At 37.5% G+C, this 21,750-nt stretch overlaps 1 protein-coding gene across 5 annotated transcripts in view; it reads right to left on the reverse strand.

Moving 5' to 3' along the window:
- Nucleotides 1–21,750, reverse strand: part of zmiz2 (zinc finger, MIZ-type containing 2) — a 52,462-nt gene that overhangs the window by 15,880 nt on the left and 14,832 nt on the right. For 4 of the 5 annotated variants that reach the window (XM_067397425.1, XM_067397427.1, XM_067397428.1 and 1 more), the window contains exons 2-3: nucleotides 5,743–5,848; nucleotides 24–138 (exon numbers count right to left, since the gene is read on the reverse strand). In XM_067397425.1, coding sequence (XP_067253526.1) covers nucleotides 24–138; nucleotides 5,743–5,792 — 165 coding nt within the window. In that variant the 5' untranslated portion in view covers nucleotides 5,793–5,848. Of the gene's footprint in view, nucleotides 1–23; nucleotides 139–5,742; nucleotides 5,849–11,703; nucleotides 11,936–21,750 lie in introns of those variants that run through there. The other variant, XM_067397426.1, reaches the window with a different exon arrangement.

Below are 21,750 nucleotides of genomic sequence, written 5' to 3' on the forward strand. Positions count from 1 at the left end.
TCGCGGCGGAGATTCCTTCTTACCTGGCTGGGTGAAGGATTGGTTACCCCCCACACTGTGGTTACCACAGAGAGGGAGCCGGCAGGCTGATTGGGGCCTTGCTGCCAGGGGACAGGATCATATGGGTAAGAGGCGTCACTGTGGGGCGAGAGAAACACACAGACACCGGGGTTATTAATGCATCTGAGTGCTTCCTCTAGAAAATGCTCTTAATTCACTTTTCACTGATCTGCCTCGTGTTCTCCACAGCCAGATCCATATTATTCCATCTACATCTTTTGTCCTGGTATGATATCAGCATATGGTGTGAAGAGTGTGTGTGTGTGTGTGTGTGTGTGTGTGTGTGTTTGAGAGAGAGAGAGAGAGAGAGAGGATCTTTCAGCGACTTCAGACATGCCACAGCCACATGCTCTGGAGGTACTCGGCACAATGTTTCCATGGCGACTCCACAGTCACTTAGAGACAGGAAAGAGTAACGATGCCAAGGGAGAGGGGGTGAGAGAGTAAGTGTGTGTGTGTGTGTATATCTACTGTTTTCTGTGTAACTGGATCAAACCAGATCGCTCTCAATAATCGCTCGCCATCTTTCCATAATTAGCCAAACTACATCACACGCTGATTAGAACAGGGAAACGAGTACCTCAGTTAGAGTCGGCGCCATATTTACTTTGACTTGAATTAAAACGAGGCTGTAAGGGATGAATGTTCAATCAGTTGTACTGTTATGTACATCTTAAAAAAACATTCTGAAAAGCATGTAAAAATTAGTCATGGTTTAAGATGTTAAGGCTGTGTAATCTACCCTTCAAACAAAGGCTCTTCTTTTTTCTTGTCAAATTAAATATGGTGGCTACCCATACATTAAAGGGCAAAAATGTGCACATGTATGGCTCTAACAGAACTTGCACCTAAACATGCATTTTAAGGGTGCTTACTAACTAGAGAAAAGGTCTTGACGGATAGAAATGTGCCCAATTAGGACAAAAAAAAAAAAAAAGAACAGAGCCCAAAATGACCATTATGAGGTAAAGCAGAGTTGGCTGGTATCTTGTTTTATGACCTGTAACATTGCATAGTCAAACTGTTAACATGCAAACGGCACTATAACACTCATATTAAAAATAAATAAATCAATAAATACACATAAACATCAGTGACTATATGCATCTTTAAAACAACTTATTATAATAATTTATAAGCTCATTATAAGCTCATCCAAGAAGCAAAATTTGTTGTTTAAATTCAAAACCAAAGCAGAACATACACACTACCATTCAAAAGTTTGGGGTCAGTACATTTTTTAATACTTTTATTCATCAAGGATGCATCAAATTGACTAAAAGTGACAGTAAACATATTTATAATGTTACAAAAGATTTATAAATCAAATAAATGCTGTTTTCTGATTTTTCTATGCATCAAAGAATACTGAAAAAAATGTCAGTTTCCACAAAAATATGAAGCAGCACAACTGTTTTCAACATTGATGATAATAATAAGAAATGTTACTTAAGGAGCAAATCAGCATATTAGAATAATTTCAGAAGGATCATGTGACACTGAAGACTGGAGTAATGATGCTAAAAAAAATTAGATTTGCTGTCACAGGAATAAATAAAGTTTTAACCGATATTAAAATAGAAAAAGTTATTTTAAAATGTAATAATATTTCACAATATTATTGTTTTATTGTATTTTTGATCAAATAAATGCAGCCTTGGTAAACATAAGAGACTTCAAAACTTAATTAAAAAAAAAAAATCTTAAAAAGACGTGAGCATAAAAAAGACAATATACTCACTAGTATATGATGCACTGAACAATGACAATATTAGGCCTTTGCTTCTAGTCATACATAGCTAATATACATTTTTCTTTACATTATATTGTATCAAAACTAAGTATCAATAATAGCACATTCTAAGATTTCTTAGTCTAATTGACAAAAACGTGAATCCACTAAATAAGCTCTAAAATGTCTCTCTTGCAATTTTGTAAGTTTCAGCAGTGATTCTCTTGCAATATTGTGATGCACTGCAATATATTGTAAAAGTAGTATGTATGTAAAGGCATATATATGTATATTTATATATATGAAACACATATATGTTTGTGTGTATAATATATATATAGTTCAATGGGGAAAAAAAATCTAAGTACAGTTAAATACAGTGGCCAGTAAATTATCTCTAGTCACTGGCAAGAGTGGCAAAAACCTTGGACAACGAAAGGGAGCATTTCAGGTAAGACTTATCCAAGCGGCAAGAACTCAAGAGTATCAAGAAAATTAAACCAGCAAGGGTTTATCGAGTGATAACTGGCTCTGAACAGCTTCTCACCCGGACTGACCCGAGACACCTCAACCCCACTGCCACATGAAAGACTCCTCTCTTTAAAGCCCTCGAAGAAAGACGAGATCCCCTTCTTGACACATTTCCACTTCGACCTGCGGCAAAGTATCCGCTGGCCTGCGGCCCACAGGATATTGAGGTTCCAACAAAGGCTCAAAGCGAGTGTCTCGTTGAGGCTGGTCATTGCATTGCTGTGGCAAGTAAACAAACTGAACTATCGGCAGCTTAGAGACATTCCATAAGAGGCAGAGGTTTCTCTTAAAGTTCCTCTGCAGGAAAACCACCAGATACCCTTCTCTATGAAACAGGAAACTGTGGTTTCAAAGCCAAACCCTCTAGAAGCCAATCAGCAGCTGAAAGACGAAGCAGCCAATCAAAATGAAAAAAAACGACACTCAAGATGATTGAGAGCTCAGCAAATAATAGGAGAAGATGTGGGCGTGCGGATTCAGTTTGGGGCCCAATGCATGTGCCAGTGTGGGCAATTTATCTTCAGTGTACTGCAGTGAGAGCGAAAAGACAACTTAGACTTTTTCTACATGTTCAGATTGTTTGCTTCATTATCGCCTCTAACATAAGTAACATAATTCTCTTTATGTGCTCAAATATCAGTAAAACTTATGAAAATGTGCCAAAAACACCTACCTACGGGAGCCTGCAGTGCACCATTTACTAAATATTTAAAGGACCAAATTACTATGAAAGCTTAAAATCTACTTTAAAATACCCAGAGCACATTAAGCAATTGGGTTGTAAATTTCTCTTTGCTGGTTTGGAGAATTAAGCACACTTAAAAGGGTTGTTCACCCAAAAATGCAAATTCTGTCATCATTTACTCACCCCCATGTCATTCAAAACCTGTACGACTTCCTTTCATCAGTGGAACACAATAGACATTAGGCGCGCACACAAACATACATACACACACAAATCCATACATACATTTACGTATAATGAACTGACTGCCGCCGTTATTCTCCACATATAGCACATTCTGAACCCTAAACCCGTTTCGAACAAAGCCGGTACTGTCCACTGTCAAGGCATCGTGAGTTCACGTTTTACAGCAGAAATCGACAAGCATCCTTGTTGTTTTTGAACACAACCTGATAAGTCCGTTTTAGCGAATCAGTACGCGGTATTCAGGTCAGGTGACAAGGCTGCTTGTCACTTCGAAAAGACGTGCTAGCTGAGAGGAGTTTCGTCAAAGCTGACTAAAAGTGATCGAGGATGGATAATTTTGACGAACTTGATGAACCTGTGATATCTTCTTCGGGGCATTAAAGGAAAATAAAAACTTTTTCACGGAACCTTGCAGCACATTGAGGAGATTACAAAGATTAAGATTAAACTCTGAAACATGAAATGTGGAGTTATCTGCTTTTATCAAAAAACGACTGTTGGAGTTATCTGCTTTTGCTAAAAAAAAAAAAAACTTTTAATATATATAAAACATACTTTCAATGAACTTTACTCAACTGCAACAACTCAACTGCAGTTTGATTGATATTACTTGGAATGCACAAAAAAAAACATATATATGCATGTGTGTGTGAATATTAAGACATTTTTGAGCACAGGTGAATATTGTTAAGACAACTTGGGCGCAGGACACTATAGTTCATTTATGTAAGAGAGGATAGCAAAATAAAGTAAACTGTGACATATTATACCCAAATATTCTTCATACACTAGACTACCAGTAAAATTGATACATTTGGAACCAAAATTATTCAGACACTGACTTTCAGACCTGACCATGTTTTGCTTAAGTGTTATCTGACATAATTAAGATTCATTTTTTCTGACACAGTTTAACTCTAAGATCTTGTCATAACCATTTTTTTAACTATAGTGAATAAACTGTATTAATGAATGAAATGTTCAAGGTGTCTGAATACATTTTGGTTTGACTGTATATATAAAATATTTACATAATTAAACTATTTATGTTCAGCATTCACTTTAATTTTATGGATGACATAATTCTGCTAAACTTCCTGTTGTGTTCCACAGAAGAAAAACATTCATACGTGTTTGAAACAACATGACGGTGAGTAAATGCCAGATTAGTCAAGTTAGGGTGTAATATTACTTAAAAAAAAATAATGATTCAAAAAAGAACCAGATTAGTCAATTTAGGGTGTAATATCCCTTTAAAGATGATTAAAAAAAGAACTAAAAAAAAAAAAGTTCCACAAAGAACTTTTAAATCTCAGGTTCTTTAGATAACCATCCATGTACTGGTACTTAGCTAGAAGAACTTAAAGCAGAGTCCTGCAACGGGTCGGCATAAAAGTGGCTAAAACGGGTGGATTGTGACATTCCTAAAATTCACGGGCGGGGATGCGGGCGGATAATTAACTCCTTGTGGGCGGGTAGTAGCGAGGATGAAAAATATGCGCAATATTTGTATGTCTAAATTACCATAACACATACGCAACAACGATATGACATTTGACCCATCACGTCACCACCACTGCGACAGTGCGACTTTTGTTGATGCTTCTCGTAGCCTAGTTGGAGCGAGCGTTGCAGGAGTAGCTATGGATGAAGTAAAATTAAAGTTGGCGAGTGGAGTAAAAAATATAAAGTATAAAATTGTTGACAACGAGTCTTTAAAGGCAAAATCGGATGTGTGGAGAAAGTGTGGTGTAATACGAGATCAGGAAAATAACATCATAAGCGGCGTTGTGGTTTGCAAAACATGCCATAAAGTTTGAATGGTGCAAAACAAATCGCCCGTTTCATTAGCCCATTCATGATGCTGTTGTGATGTTGAGAGAAGTGCGAGATAAAAAATAAAGCACTTTAATTGGAATGATTTTAGCATGTGTATTTTATCGCGGGCACGGATCGTGTAACGGGACAAATGTTAACAGGTCTGGGCCGGTGTGGATTTAATTTTGATATTATCACGGGTGACGGGTCGGATCTGGTGTTGAACTTTGTGGGTACGGGCGGGTCTCCAAAAATGGACCCGTGCAGGACTCTAACTTAAAGTGTAACATCAAAAACTTGAGGACCCTTGTACAGCCAAATGAGGTTCTTGATATGAAGAGTGAACCTGAGAACCTTTCATTTTAAAAGTGTGCAAAAAAACAACAACCTAACTCATAAACGGAACTGCACGCCAAGGTTAATCTCATCCAGATAAGACTGCAATACAATTAAAACACATTGCTTCCCTGAAGCTATTACCAAACAGTAGTTAAAATATGCAAAATCAACAATCAAAATATCAGCGGTAGGGTTTACACTGTTAGATGCAGCGCTAAGGGAAGCAGGTGTCAGTTTGAATGGGGGTTTGAAAGTTCACAATGTCGTTAGAGAGGAAACAGTGGGCGCGAGTCACATTTTGACTCGCATTTGACGTGCAGGAGCTACTGACCTGTGTGGCGTTGGAGGCAGGGCAGGTTTCATGGAGTTGATGGGGTTCATCGGAGGAACCTAGGGGTCTATGGGGCACCCCGAATTTCCTCAACCTAGCAGGCAGTCTGCGAAAGAAAGAAAGAAAGACAGACACGTTAGAGTGACAGGACTCAATCAAAACAAAGGCTCTGTTCCGCTTTGACTCACTGAGGCAGACGCGTAAGCCGCTGTAGTGGCTTTAACCGATTTCATTCGGAGGGTTCTCAGATGGCTGCGGTTCTGCCCAGAGGCACGAGGGGTTAATCGACAACTGACTGCACCAGCACATCTTTCTCCGTGCTTTGATAGGGTGGGTTTTGCAACCGTTTCCTCGAGTTGGAGCATTTCCACCAATCACAGTTTAAAAAGCAGCCAGCGCCGCACACAAAGGAGCAAGATTTGACAGCATGTGGCATCTCTCGGGCTGCTGCACCGCAGCCAGTGTGAGAATTCTCGAGACTGCATCGCCTGAGACAAAAGCCGGTGCAAAGCGTGAGCTTTAAAACAGAGCAACGGGTCGCAACCCGTACGTTCGTGGATGACCTGAACGCTACGTCTTACTGCAGGATCCTCACGCTCTGCGTCGACGGGAGAAGCCGGGGAGGGAGGGAAGGAGGGAGAAGGCTATTTATAGCGCTTTGATTTCAAAAAAGAAAAGATGTGGAAAATGCTGAGGTTCTCATGGCCGCCGCCACTTTGAGATCCGAGCCCTCTGCAAAGATAACGCCTTCAACCCCGCTCAATTATTTAAGCGATCAGGGAGCTTGTTCCGAGCAAAGAGGGTGCTTCTTTGTGCGTGTCCATTTAGATTGAACAACGTTAATAATGACAAGACCCCCTCCGCCCCACCCCACCGCCTCCCCGTCTGTCTCCACTCTCGGGGGTGAAGCTTGATTAGCACACATGCTAATTTGCCGCCAACATCAGTGGCTGTCAGCCGCCCCACACCCCTAACACTCTCCCCTCAACACCCCTCTTTAGGTCAGACACCAACATTAACAAAAAATGTCATTAATTATTAGTGGAGAATCATTATATGGCATAAATAAAAATAAATAATAATAATTAAAATCAGTAATTTTGCCACCAACATCAGTGGTGGCACACTTCCAACACTCCCCTCAACATCCCTCTCTGCTTCCATTTTCTTCTCCTTCCTTAAAGATTTAGGTCAGACACCCCACAGCTGGAAAATAAAGGTGGATGAGCGCTGTTGAGTCGAGGGGGGCTGGAAGAAGAGTCACTCAGAGGAGTGACAGAGTTGATCAGAGAGAGCTTCACCTACAGGGATAATGAGAGGATCGAGCGGAGGATGAGAAAGGGAGGTGGGCGGCAGTGACAAAATGAGATCCTCCATTGTCGTGTTTTGATAACCACTTGACTGAAGCAGGCTTAGCAATATTTACATGCTCGTGTGGCCGTTTTCATTAGCAATTACACCAGCCTCGTCCGTATAAAGAGCCGTTTATTAAACCTGCGTCTGATTTCAGCCTCTTTGTGATGTTATACTGAGGGATTTGCCTATTTGTGTTTGGTGCATATAGGCAACTAGGTGCATATAGGCATCTTACAACTAGGGATGCATAATATGTAGGTGATTACGAACAAAAAAAGACATCCACCCCCACCATCCACCACCCCCACCACAAACAAAATCCAACTTAAAATACACAGAATATATTAAGTAATCTGGTTGTAAGTTTATATAGGTACAAAACAAACAAAAAAAAAAATCTACTGGAGATTTTTTTGGTTGTCATTTTTGGTTTGATTAGGCTGATTTAAAACATTAACTATTGATTAATGGAGAATCATGGAGACACTGTCATTATACAATAAGAAAAAATTATATATTTTTCATTTTTATATATAATAAAAATTCATACAATGTATAATAATTTCTAAATGTAAACATTTAATACATACATATACACACACACATATATATATATATATATATATATATATATAAATAAAAATAATAAATTTAATACATACTTTTATATATTTCTTTTTCATATTTTAATTTTTTTTAAGTAAGAATTATATTTTTTTATTTTTATATATATAATAAAATTCATTTAATTCAAAATATGTATAATTATTTAAACATGTAAACATTTAATACATACACACACATATTATATATTATATACACACACACAGAATATTTATACTAAGAAAACAATGACTAAAATTAGCATGCAGATTAGCATTACATTTCAATCTCAATAACATGCTAAAAATGGCATTTTAAAATCCAATTAATTCAAGAAATATTCAACAGATTACTCATTTAAAAAAAATATTTATATAACATCGATTGTCAGCTACAAGATATATTTAATGGTGTTTGCCCTAGCAAAATTCAATGCCAGAATGCTAGGGTGTTGCTATGCAGTTGCTAGGTCATTCTGGATTGGACCAAGAATCAAAATAGCCAAACACAAGTCTCTCGATATGATAGCAAAGACCACTAATAAGTACCAGTTCTCTGTATTAAGCCAAAATGCTTTTTACTACTGATTTCTGGAGGTTGTCTCTATGAAATGCATTACCTTACAGCTCTCCAGATTAATTAACAGCCGAGTGATGAGCATTAATGGTGCTTAATTAGCCCAGTGCTGCTCAGCCCACCCCTGTAATCATTAATCTCTCATATTGCAACAATCCTTCAATGAAGGAGCATCTATTGAAACATTGGACAACCTAATCCATCTGATCTAGAAACACGATATGGTGCATGTGAGGAACACACACAGTTAAGGACCCCATGATGGCTTTCTTTCCTGTGTTGACATATTTCCTATTGCAACAAAACAAATCATAACTTACTACTAGCCATTACAATGTTACATTCTCATTCTAGAGAGAATCTGATTGGACAAAAATTTGCACACGACCCTAAGTGCAAGATGAGTCATCAACCATTTTAGTTCATTTTCCTAGTAGAGAAACACTTGCGTTTATATGAGTGTTTTTGGCCTCAAGCCAGAAAAATCCAATTTCAAACATGAGGTCTTTTAAAACACACCCGGACACCAAAGTAAACATCCTAACACCACACACGTGGCAAGCACAGCCACAAGCCAAGGTTTGTTCAAACCTTCAGCAAAGGACACACATACTCTTTTGAAGCAGCAGATCTTATTTTGTGCTGTGAAATAACACGGCTCAGCATCTTTGCTTATTGCTTTCCCTTCACTGTGTGACGGATAACAGCACAAACAGTTCTTGCCCTGGAATGAACAGAACACACTGTTCTTTACTGCTGGGCTCCATCTAACCCCCTCCTCTCTTTTCCTCTAGTTCCACCCCTGGCCTGCAGTGACCTGCTCCTGCTGGGCTTCCCTCCCTTTCTCCAATTCCTCCAACACACGGACCATCCTTTCCTTCTTGTACCATTTCCCTCGCTTGTAACTTTCTCTACCCTACTTCCCTTGCGCCACACCAAGCACTCTTATGTCTCTTCCTGCACCCATCCGACAGGACCGTTCAGTCTGGGACAGTAGGACAAGACGGCACCGCAGGGGTGTGATCATTCGGGGTACGAAACGCCTCTGCTTTTTTGCCAAGTAGCACACAAAAGCATGCAGGCCTTTGATTTCTGATAGGCCGGAGAAATGCCTGCGTGTCAGCGCTCTTGAAATGAAGTGCAGATTCAGCTCTCTACAGGGACTGTGCTTTCAGAGGACAGAACCTGAAACAGCACAGGTTAGGAGAGTTCGAGGAACGATCGAGACTGGGATAAAAAGCATCATTATAGCACACCTGAATTCACATTTTCCGTCACTTTTTAAAGCTACGAATAGGGCCGTGATGCAGAAAACACGTACGGAATCGCTGAATCCAGTCATAAAAACAAAATTTCATGTAATTTTTGATGAATAAATAAGTCAGTAAAAGGTCAGTAAACTTGAATCAAATCATGATATAGACTATTGTCTGTGAATATTAAACGACAAAAAGATATTTAAATTTGAATCCTGCATGTTCTGTGTGAATGAATGGCGCAGACACGTGGTTTCATTTACCACACACACACACACACACTGAAGCGCATGTGACGCTCGTGGTGTTTTCAGCCTCTGCTTCCTCACTATATGAGGATATGAATGCATCAACTTCATCTTCAGAGCTGCTCTGAGAGTTACTTCATCAGCATTTTACCATTTTTTACCAAAAATCGTCATATCGTAAACAGAGAAACTCAAAAGGTCTTCACGGCAACCCGTCAAAATAAAAGTTTGTTTTAACTTGAAGAAATAGTGACAGAAATATAATACTGTTGTACAGTAGAATTTAGCTACGTCTCAGTGAAATAATAATACTAACACTAATAATAATAATAATTAAAAAAAGAAAGACGTTTTTTAATGAATAATCCATTTTTTCTCATATTTTAATTTTAACATCAGTTGTGCAGAACTTTGTCTGACAAAAAGTTTAATTTCATATTAAAAGATCAATTAAATTAATAGTTTATGCTTTCATTTGATTGCCAGAAAAAATAAATTACACAATACAGAATGTATTGTTTCTAATAAATAAATAAATAAATAAATAAATAAATAAATAAATAAATAAATAAATAAATAAATCATAGAAATGAATGTGTTGTTTTTTTCTTTATTTGATTTTGAATTGTTTTTATGAATTCAATTAATTAGACATGCTTTTTGATTATTAAAAATGAATTAAATGGAATGGAATCCACAACTTAAAACAGAAAACTTTTTTTTGTTGTTGAATTGTATAATTTTCATGATTTCATAGCTCCCTATACAAAGTGTATTTTCTGCGTCACTAGCAGCACCAACTGGAATTAACACCTGTGGCACAAAGGTGTGTTGAGTTTGCACTGGGAGTTTGCACCTGTTTATCCAAACAATGGAAGGCAAGTTTTTAGGAGCATTATTTTCCAGTAGTGTCACAGAAACCAGTGTTATTAGCCTTAAAAAAAAAAACTAAAAAACTAAATGAAAACAAAACTAAAACAAAAATTTAAACTGTGAAAAACAAACTAAACAACAACAACAATAAAAAATATGAAACTAACTAAAACAATATATAAATGGGCAAAAATTTATTTTAGTAATAATAATTATTACTATTATTACTATTATTATACATTTGTTACTTATTATATTATGGTTTTATTTATTTTTACTTAAAAAAAATAAAAATAATAAAAAGTGTAAAATTCTGAAAAAAATATGTTAAAAAGGGTTAGTTCACCCAAAAATGAAAATGATGTCATTAATGACTCACCCTCATGTCGTTCCAAACCCGTAAGACCTTCATTCATCTTCATTCATTCAGTCCGAGAGCTTTCTGTCCCTCCATTGAAAATGTATGTACGGTAGACTGTCCATGTCCAGAAAGGTAATAAAAACATCATCAACGTAGTCCATGTGACATCAAAGGGTCAGTTAGAAGTTTTTGAAGCATCGAAAACGTAACATTACCAACACCAACACCGACAGATTAATTCAATGGAATCAATTCAATGGAATCAATTCAAATGGAAAGGATTCCGGAAGAGAAGACAATGCTGAATAAAATGTATTTCAATTCTTCGACAAATTCCAACTAACCCACTGATGTCACATGGACTACGTTGATGATGTTTTTATTACCTTTCTGGACATGGACAGTATACCGTACAAACACTTTCAATGGAGGGACAGAAAGCTCTCGGACTAAATCTAAAATATTTTAAATTGTGTTCTGAAGATGAGCAGAGGTCTTACAGGTTTGGAACGACATGAGGGTGAGTCATTAATGACATCATTTTCATTTTTGGGTGAACTAACCCTTTAAGTAAAAACTAAATTAAATCTAACAATTACAGAGTGAAAACTAAAAACTAAACTGAAAAGAACAAAAGTGAAAATAAAACTATAAAATGAAAATAAATGAATACACAAAAAGGTCTTACCAGAAATTACTCACTCCAGCTAAATGTATACAAACACATCCAAGAGCTATGACAGAAATCTATGCAAAATACAAAATAATAAAAAAAATTGTTGAAAAACAAAGCTTCAACCTCAACAGAACACCCTCTTTCCACATTTTTCTATTTAATATAACATTTGTTGACATATCTGCAAAACCCGAAAGCCAGTGACTTCAAGCCAAGGACAATCCCAGTGCATCAGTAAGAACAGTGGTAGCTAAAGACCCGCCTGTCCAAAAATCCACAATTCGTCTGCCTGCCAAATGGGGGAGCGCCTTGGGTCACATGGTTAGGCCTACCCTCCCCCACGTAGCTGAAGCCGAAGCTGCTGCCAAACAGACAGGGAGAGAGAGAGAGAGAGAGAGAGAGAGAGAGAGAGAGAGAGAGAGAGAGAGAGAGAGAGAGAGAGAGAGAAAAAGAGGTTGGGGGCTGGGGAAGGGGACAGAGGATTAGGAACCACAGGAAGGCTGGGCCTGATAACGCATTCCTCCACACATGTGCACACAAACACACACAAACGCGCACACACTCGCCGCTCTCTGGCTAAAAGTGTCTCAACACCAGCAACGGAGCTGCAGCAAAGAATGCTGGGTTGAAACTGTAAGCAAGAACAGAGTATAATGAAGATCATTGTGGATATAAAAAGACATGCATCTCAAGGAGAGCAAGTAAACGGAGGGAAAAATGGGATGCCGCAATACATATACGCCTACAGACTCTGGGCTATGAAGAACACTGATCATCTCTCTTACCTGAGAGATCAGGAAGATTGGAAACAAATTGCCCTGATTGATGCAATAAATGCATCAACGCATACATATTTGAGAATGCCATTTCTGCATCACTCCAACAAAAACATGTAAAAACACGCCGCTGCTTATGCCGTTAAGTGTTGTGATTTGTCAGCTGAAGTCAGAGTGCCGGGTCAGTTTTAAATACAGATAAATTGACATTGCATTCATTGCAAATATCCACCACCAATCCACAAAACTGTAATGAGCATAACTGATGAAAACAGAAATTTAATTCTTTGTAGAGACACACACAAAAAAATAATGTTCCCAGCTAAACTCATACCTGCATCATTCCCAATAATCTTGCTCCACCTTTAGGACTTGCCACCTTAGTTCAGCGCACAGCAAACACTCTGACGTGGAAAAATATGCAAACGTAACTTGAATCCCAGTGTTGGTAGATGGATATAGAGGAGTTGTTTTCAGGAGTGGGAAGCTCAGTATAGCTGCGAGGCGACGCCGGCCGCGCTGCTGTTTGTGTGCATAGCGAATGCCACCTTGTAGGTCAGCTTTATTTGTTCAGTGTCCAGGCCCATGTTTGGTGCTGTTTGTATTTCTCCAACACATACAGTACTTAAAGAGTGTGTACAAGCCAGTCCGCCACCTCCCTTTGAATAAATTCATTAGTTGCAAACAGAAAGTGAAGAACAACCGGTTTTTGCACACGGCCTCGTCCTGGTGTACACCTATGAGAGCAAAGCCAGATGCGAGAGATTCGGAAGGTTTTTGAACACAATTATTCTGAGTCAGTTTAAAGTTCAAGAAGTTCAAGAGTTTGCTTAGAAGTCAAAGACAGGTGAGTTGCAGCCTAATAATGCTACAAAGAACTAGCATAAAGGGATATTTCACCCAAAACTTTTGGACAGATCCACTCTCTATATATTTTATATAACATTCTTTTATAAAACTTTTTTTTTAATAACATTCAAATATTTCTTTAACAATAAAGTATGTTATATATATATATATATATATATATATATATATATATATATATATATATATATATTATATATATATTATATATATATATATATATATATAAAAAACATTTTATTTTTAATTTTTTATTAGTGTCAGTTTAAAAAATGTATTAAAATTAATTAACATTTTTTGCATCGAGTACTTAGTATTTTTATATTGTAATAATTTCACAGTTATTCTCAAAATGTAATGTAGAAACAACTAAAAGACGGTATATTTAAATATTTGTTTAATGGCATCTTTTTACGAATGAAGGTCAGTATCACTGATACTAACACTGGTACTGATGTCTCTATGAAACTGATTTTTTTTAACATTAATTATAGACATTCAACATTACAGTATAACTGAAAGCTATCAATTTTAATATTTAGGCTTTAAAAAAAATAACTTAATTTAAGTGAACTTAAAACAATTTTCACATAAACCCATTACAATGATAAATGTCATATTTACCTGTGGCCATCACAGAAACTGAATAAAGTTATCAAACACTTTACAGTCTTCAATGCATAAATTATAAATTAAATATAGATGAATCCTTATTAAAGCTTCAATTTTCTCTGTTACCTGTTCTCTGATTAACATTAATGACAGACATCACAGCAACTGGTTTATTAGGCTGCTGTGACTTTAAGAGCTACCGCTGCCGAACATGATGAAGATCTCGTGTGTCTTGTGGTGCTTGAATGATTTAAAAGAATTTGCTTGAATAAGAGCATGATCATATAATGTAACGCTAATCAAATATGATGGAAAATACGGATGCTGCGTTAAATATTTAACACGTTAAACTGAAAAAATTAATCGCGTGCGTTACACAAACGCGCCATGTATAGAATTAAATACATTTTGAAAAGAAAATGTTTTGAAGACTGTTTCAACTGTTTTTGTCCAAATTATGAAAGACAACGGGGACCAAAACATTACTGACTTCTATCGTATAGATGGAAAAAAACTGACACATTTGGTCAAAATGTCATATTTGTGTTCCACAGAAGAAAGTCACTCATACAGGTTTGGAATGACATGAGGTTGAGTAAATGGTGGGCTGAATTTTCATTTTTGAGTGAACTATCCTTTTAAATGCTACAAACACAAGACACATCTGCGAGCGGTTTGTTTGTGTCTGGAGCGGTAAGGCGCCAGGCTAGAGCAAGTACGTAGCGGTAAAACAGAACAGGCCGTGACTATCTTCACTCAGCAGATTTAGAGGGTCTCTCTAGCTCAAAATCTGTACTGTTCCTCAGCAATCTCCCCCTGAAAACACCATTTCTTTGGCTCCAAAGATAGGAGGAAAAGCCTGTCGCCATGAGGCTTACATCATCACCATAAAACTATCACACATGCGTCTGCTTCGTCTTCCCTCCGCTTGGAGCATACCGGGATTCTCCAGTGCCAATCACAACTCTTGTAAAGATATTCTTGGTGGAAAGACTTGCTCTCTAACAAGACATTCCCAAAGGAAAATGACTAGGAAAGACAATTCAGCATATCAATAAAGTCTTTCCTACATTGTATTTTTATTAAAACATGAAAAACAAAAGAACGCAGCCAAAATGCACTGGTGTTTATAGGTTATTAGCAAAGCAATCAATTTGCATCGTCATTCTTGGAGACAAGAAAAGGTTGAGTGGAAGTGCACAATGGAGCACATTCATTTGGCCGATATCAGATTTCTTCATGGGCATCAGTGAACGGTCTATAAGAGCCCAGGCCTCGCCGCTCTAAAACCCATTTCCCCCGTTTGCGCTTGCTTGAATCAAGCAGCACCGAATGCAAATTGCATCACATTGTATTGATTCTCCTTTAATGACTTTGTTACGCCTCTGACTGTCCTTTACAAAAGCAGAGCTAGCTGGTTCGTTCAAGGGCCTCCGCTTGATAAACTTGTCTGACTTCAATGCTCAGCTGCTCCGTGCGTGTGCGTCTCTCTCTCGCTCGCTCGCTCTCCGCTGCAACGTGACTCACTCTGCACACAGCAGTGTCTTTCTCTCCCTCGCTGGTGTAGAGGGAAAAACAGGTTCACTGACTGATGGTTTGGCTGATGAACGGTGACAGAGCCACTCGATGGAGACTTGCATACAGACAGCTTTCTGCTGGCCAACAGCGTCCCCCCTGCTCCGTTATCAGAGAGCGATGCTTGCCGTGCGGCAGTAAAAGAGCTTCTGCTTGGATCGTAGCAGAGATGTTACTCTAAAGGCAGTGTTTTGACTGTCGGTGTTTCCAGGGCTTTCGAATCCTCGCATAATGCGATACTTCCTACAGATGAGTGGGTGGCCTCTCAAATCAATTTGAGGGACTTGAAAACGAGCAAGGTTCATCCGTATCTTACTCTAAGGAATGTGACGAGCCCTACTCATGCAAAGCAACAAACACACTCGCATAAAGAAGCTCCCCTGCTGATGACTAGCTGCAATCATGGGGCTCATCATGACGAGGCTCTTCACAAAGACAGCTCACAGAGTCTGGGCTGAGTGAACACGCAAAGACCTTGTCAAGATGATTCTGAACGCCACAAACCACCATCACACCTGCATTCAAAAAAGAACATTTTTGATGAAAAGGCTTGTCCACACCCCAAAGCATTTGTGAATAATTGAGCAATTTGCCTTTTCGCTCATTTATTTTGTCCATTCATGGTGAGGTGCGGCTTGAAATGGAAAAAACAACAACACCTGCCCTGTGACCAAAAGGCCTGAAGAAAACAGCAGCCCAAAACTCGCATGGTCACACCACCAAGCCCTGATGAAATCCAGGGACTTTTGCAAAATAGATTTGAATATTAAAAACATTATCAAATTTGCCAATATCCAATAAACAAATTGTGGTTTATATATATATATATATATATATATATATATATATATATATATATATATATATATATATATATATATATATATATATATATATATATATTTTTTTTTTTTTTTTTTAATGTCATTAAATATTTAAATAATTAAAAATAAATAAAACTGAAAAATTACATTCATAATAGATTACTATAAATTACTATATTATTTATCTATTATTTATATTTATCTATTACTATAAATAAAATCTACTAAACTAGATAAAGAAATCTGAAATGTATATAATGTAATTGTTTTATAAATAAATCCAACATTTAAATTATATATATATATATCTCACACACACAAAGATTTTTTTAAATAAATATAAAAATTCTATAAAAATTTGTGTGTGTGTGTGTGTGTGTGAGAGAGACCCTGGATCACAAAACCAGTCATCTGAAAGGCCGAGATACAACTATTTGAAAATCTGGAATTTGAGGGTGCAATAAATAAATAAAAATAAAAATACTGGAAATTGTCTTTAAAAGTTGTCCAAATTAAGTCTTTAGCAATGAATTAAAAGAAATTACAATATATATATATATATATATATATATATTTTTATTATTATTTTTTTTTTATATGATGGCTTAAAGGAAAAAAAAAAAAAAAAATCGATCATTTTGACCTGTACAATGTATTTTTGGCTTTTGCTACAAATATACCCATGCGACTTATGACTGGTTTTGTGGTCCTGGTTAACAAATATTTATATACAAGTAGATCCACCACTTCATCTTCAACCACGCAATGATTCTATGGCAAGAAACACAGGCTTTCCAAACAAACACACTTGTAAGCATACAGCCCATCAGTACATCAGGCAGTATGGTCCTTCCGGTGGCAGGTGTATGAACCCTGTATGCTATGCTCCTGAGTACGACCTACTAATCAGCTAAAGAGAGGAAGAGGAGGATATCAATGCTCAGAAGTCAGGAAGAACATTCTGCTGTTGTAACAGGAAGCTACAGCGCACGAGCATCCAAGTAGCCTAGTATAAAGTAAACATTTGATACAACGTTAGTCAGAGGGGTCTGTTTGACGAAACAGCACTACACCTCTGTTTTCTCAGGTTGTGGGTGTATTGTGGTCAAGACTTTGAGGCCTGTAAAAGGAGCCAGTGACTGTTTGTGTACGTGGTTAAACGACGTCAGAGGAACAGGTCAGTTGCAATTCTGCTGGGGCTTTACACAGATTCAGTAAAGAGTGTGTCAGTGTGTCCCACCCCTGCCCTGACTCACTGTTTCAGTCTGACAAACACGCGCACACCCCCTTAACCATGCACACACACTGCGGCCTCCCTGCTAACAGCTCTACTGGGTGCGCATGCAAGGCGTTCACCACCACCAAGTGTGAAAGCCGTCTAAATAAGAGATCTGAGGTGGAGGAAAGCCAGGAGTACTGCTTCTCCATCACTCACCCAGACACGGAGCAGACGCTGAGAGCACCTGTGTGGTTAAAGCTGTCAGGGGCAACAGATACAAACCAACGTATCCCAGATCAACTGAGTGATAGACATGTTACCATCCCTATTCCCCCGTCAGCTCAAAAGCTCAGGCACCAAAACCTTCTTTCCATCTAGACAGGCACGGCACGATTTTGATGTAAAAGAGGTATCAGTGTCTGAACTTTAGAGTCTCCTAGTTTTCTCCTAGTTTTGAGAACTAAAAGGATAATTTCACTTTAGAATTAATTTCCTGATAATTTAATTTACTCACCCCTATGTCATTCAAGATGTTCATGTCAAAAAGAAATTAAGGTTTTTGAGGAAAACATTCACAGAATTTTCTCCATATAGTAGTAGACTTCACTGGGGTTCAACGGGTTGAAGGTCCAAAGTGTAGTTTCAGTGCAGCTTCAAAGAACTCTACATGATCCCAGACGAGGAGTAAGGGTCTTATCTAGTGAAATGATTGGAAATTTTCTAAAAAAAAAAAAAAAAAAAAAAAACAAGTGCTCATTTTGCATTGCTCTGTGATGCACCACGCATTACGTAATCATGTTGGAAAGGTCACGCGGAAGTACCGATCCAATGTCTACAGAGCGAACGTGCATAGACTAAGTCAAACGGCCTTTACAAAAGAAAAAGGTAGAACAAAAATGTCGGATGATCTTGAAGTTGGAGGAGCAAATGAGATGGAGTTTTTTGCCCTACAGCTGTACTTCTGCCTACTTCATGCGTGACCTTTCCAATGTGATTACCTAATACATGGCGCATCGAGAGCAGTGCAAGATGAGCATTTGTGATAAAAAAAAGTATATAAATTTTTATTTTTTATTAGAAAATTACCAATTGTTTCTCTAGATAAGACTCTTATTCCTCATCTGGGATCATGTAGAGCTCTTTGAAGCTGCACTGAAACTGACATTTGGACCTTCAACCCATTGGTAGTCGATGAAGTCCACTATATGGAGAAAAATCTGGGAATGTTTTCCTCAAAAACCTTGATTTCTTTTCGACTGAAGAAAGAAAGACATGAACATCTTAGATGACATGGGGGTGAGTAAATTATCAGGAAAATTTAATTCTGAAGTGAACTAATCCTTTAACTCACCCAAATGCATCCTATAAATATGAGATCAATCAGTTATATACAGAGCATAAGTGTAATATTACAAATTGCATGTGCACAAAATGATGCTAATGCTCAAGTGAACTTGATCTAAGTGCTAAAAATGCAGACAATGATAATAAATAATGCTCTCCTGATCCTGGCCTCTGACTGTACTGGTTCTTGGTTCAAGACTAGCAGGTTTAAGGGGCTGATGCAGAGCAGATTTTATTCAGCCCAGATCTAGTTCCGGCTCCAGCACTGTCAACAAGCCTGTCAAAAAGTTTAAGGTATGACGGATTATGCAGTCAACTTATGATGAAGGAAGGGGGTTAGGGGTCAGCCAAACCCGACACTCTGTTCGTTTTGTCTGTGATGAGCAGATGGAGAGGTGATGCTGGCTTAGCCGTTCTGGTCCAACAGCCTCCGGGAGTCGCTGTCCGGACTCTCACCTTGTCATCCTGCCAGCCGGTGCTAAGGGCAGCACGGGCCTGAACGTCAGTCACCTTTGTTCTCACCCAGAAATTGCAGAGTGTTAAAAGCATTAGTGTGACAAATCTATCTCGGGATACTTAGAAAAGTACTTGAAAATGCAAGTTAAGGCAGGTCCCTTTCCTGGGTGGTGCTGCTGTCAAAAAAAAAAAAAAAAACACAACTTGCACTTTCATCCAGGTGAGAAAGTTAAAACAGCATTTTATAATGACCATTCCTGCATGGCTCCTTTCAGAGGTGCTTTCTAAGAAAACTCTATGAAGAACCCATGACTTGTTGGGCTGCATATCAATTATGGACAAAGTCTTGGCAAGGGTGCACAGGGAAACGATAACCTTCACTAACAAAAAAGCAAGAACAAACATGCCATTTCAGCCGATGCCAATCAGTAAATTATTAAGCGAAACCATGAAGACACACAGTCTGTTGCTGTAAACGAGTCTGCAGTCGGTTGCACAACAACTTTCTCGTCTCGACAATCAGACTCTTTCACTTCTTCACCATCCGCTTTGTTCGCTCACAGAAGGCGAGCGGAGAAGCAGGATAGAGATGCAGGGCTAATGAGGCATCTATCAGGGCCCACGGTGTCCCTGTCACTGAGAACAGAGAATCCATTAACCCAAGTGACCTTGCTGGGTTGTGTCCACTCCACAGTAACCAGACAACACCAGTGCCGCCACAGCCTGAGGAGGAACCAGAGGAACGGCTCATTACTGCAGAAAGACAGCCTTGGTAGGGAAGGGTTGTGAGAAGCGATTCGTGCACTCGCGGTTTGGTCAAAAGGAGAATTTCGGATTGTCGCAGATCGATTTGCCTGTGATTCAAATCAGACTCAAAAGCTGTGGCGCACTACTAAGCAAATGATCAACTGCATGACAAAAGAAGCCAAGGTGTCAAAAATAGATTTTTACTCGACATAGTTACAGTGAATTATTTGTTTCTAGGTTCTCAAGTTGTAAATGTCGATAAAAATGTAACACTTTACTTGAAAAGAAAGTGCAAAATTTAAACAGCTAATAGTAGTAGTAATAATAAATATAGTAAAATAAATAAATATTTAAGAAATATAATACAATAATATTTAAATGTATATATCAGTGTCATATATATATATATTTATTTTTAAAATAAAAATCAAATTTTGTATATTTATTTATATATAAAATATATATATATATATATATATAATATATATAAAAATATATATATATATATATATATATATATATATATATATATATATATATTTCACATATACAAATCATATACATATATACACACAAAATTAATTATGTTATATTTTTATTAATAAATTATATATTTTAGATATAAATATACAAAATTAGATTAAATCTTTATTTTCATTTATATTAAATATATATTTATCTATTTAAAATTAAAAATGTATGTGTGCATATGTATATATATATGTATATATATATATATATATATATATATATATATATATATATATATATATATATATATATATATATATATATATATATGAAGAGTTCATTTGCAAAAACCGATAAACGCCATTTTTTTAAAAAATGAACTAAGTGCTGTGCATTATTCTCCATATATAGCACGTTCTGTACCCTAAATCCATTTTGTCAGAAGAGCCGGTTTTGCCCACTTTCAGGCATCGCAAGTTCACGTTTTACAGCAGAAGCCGACAAGCGCCCTTGTTTGTGTACAGACAGAAACCGATAAGTCCGTTTTAGCGAATCAGCGCGCAGTGTTCAGGTCAGGTGACAAGGCTTCTAGTCACTTCAAAAAGACGCGCTAGCTGAGGGAAGTTTTATCAAAGCTGACTAAAAGTGATCGAGGTTTTTAAATTTTGACTCCTGTAAGTCCTTGTACACCATACACGACTTACATGCTGAAAAATTGGTTGTCCTTTTGCTTGTGTGTGTGTGTGTGTGTGTGCGCGCGTGTGTGGATGAGTGCGTGTGTGTGTACTTGTGTGCCGATCTGTGTGTGTGTGTGTGTGTGTGTGTGTGTGTGTGTGTTTGAGAGAGAGAGAGCGAGAGAGAGCGTGTGTGTGTGTGTGCGCGTGGGTGGGTGTTTGTGTGCACATGTGTGTTTGAGAGTGTTTTAAATGCAATTACTTGGGTTTTGTTTAACTATGAAACATGAAATGTGGAGTTATCTGCTTCTGCCAAAAAACGAATGTTTGAGTTATCTGCTTTTGCTAAAAAACAAACTTTTAATATATATATAAAACATACTTTCAATGAATTTTAATTTTTTAATTTACATGTATTTTTTAGAGTTATCATTACTTAATCAAAACAGCCCAACTGCAGTTTGATTGTTATTACTTTGAATGCACAATAAAAA

This window comes from Chanodichthys erythropterus, chromosome 10, assembly GCF_024489055.1.
Source record: "Chanodichthys erythropterus isolate Z2021 chromosome 10, ASM2448905v1, whole genome shotgun sequence".
Taxonomy (NCBI): domain Eukaryota; kingdom Metazoa; phylum Chordata; class Actinopteri; order Cypriniformes; family Xenocyprididae; genus Chanodichthys; species Chanodichthys erythropterus.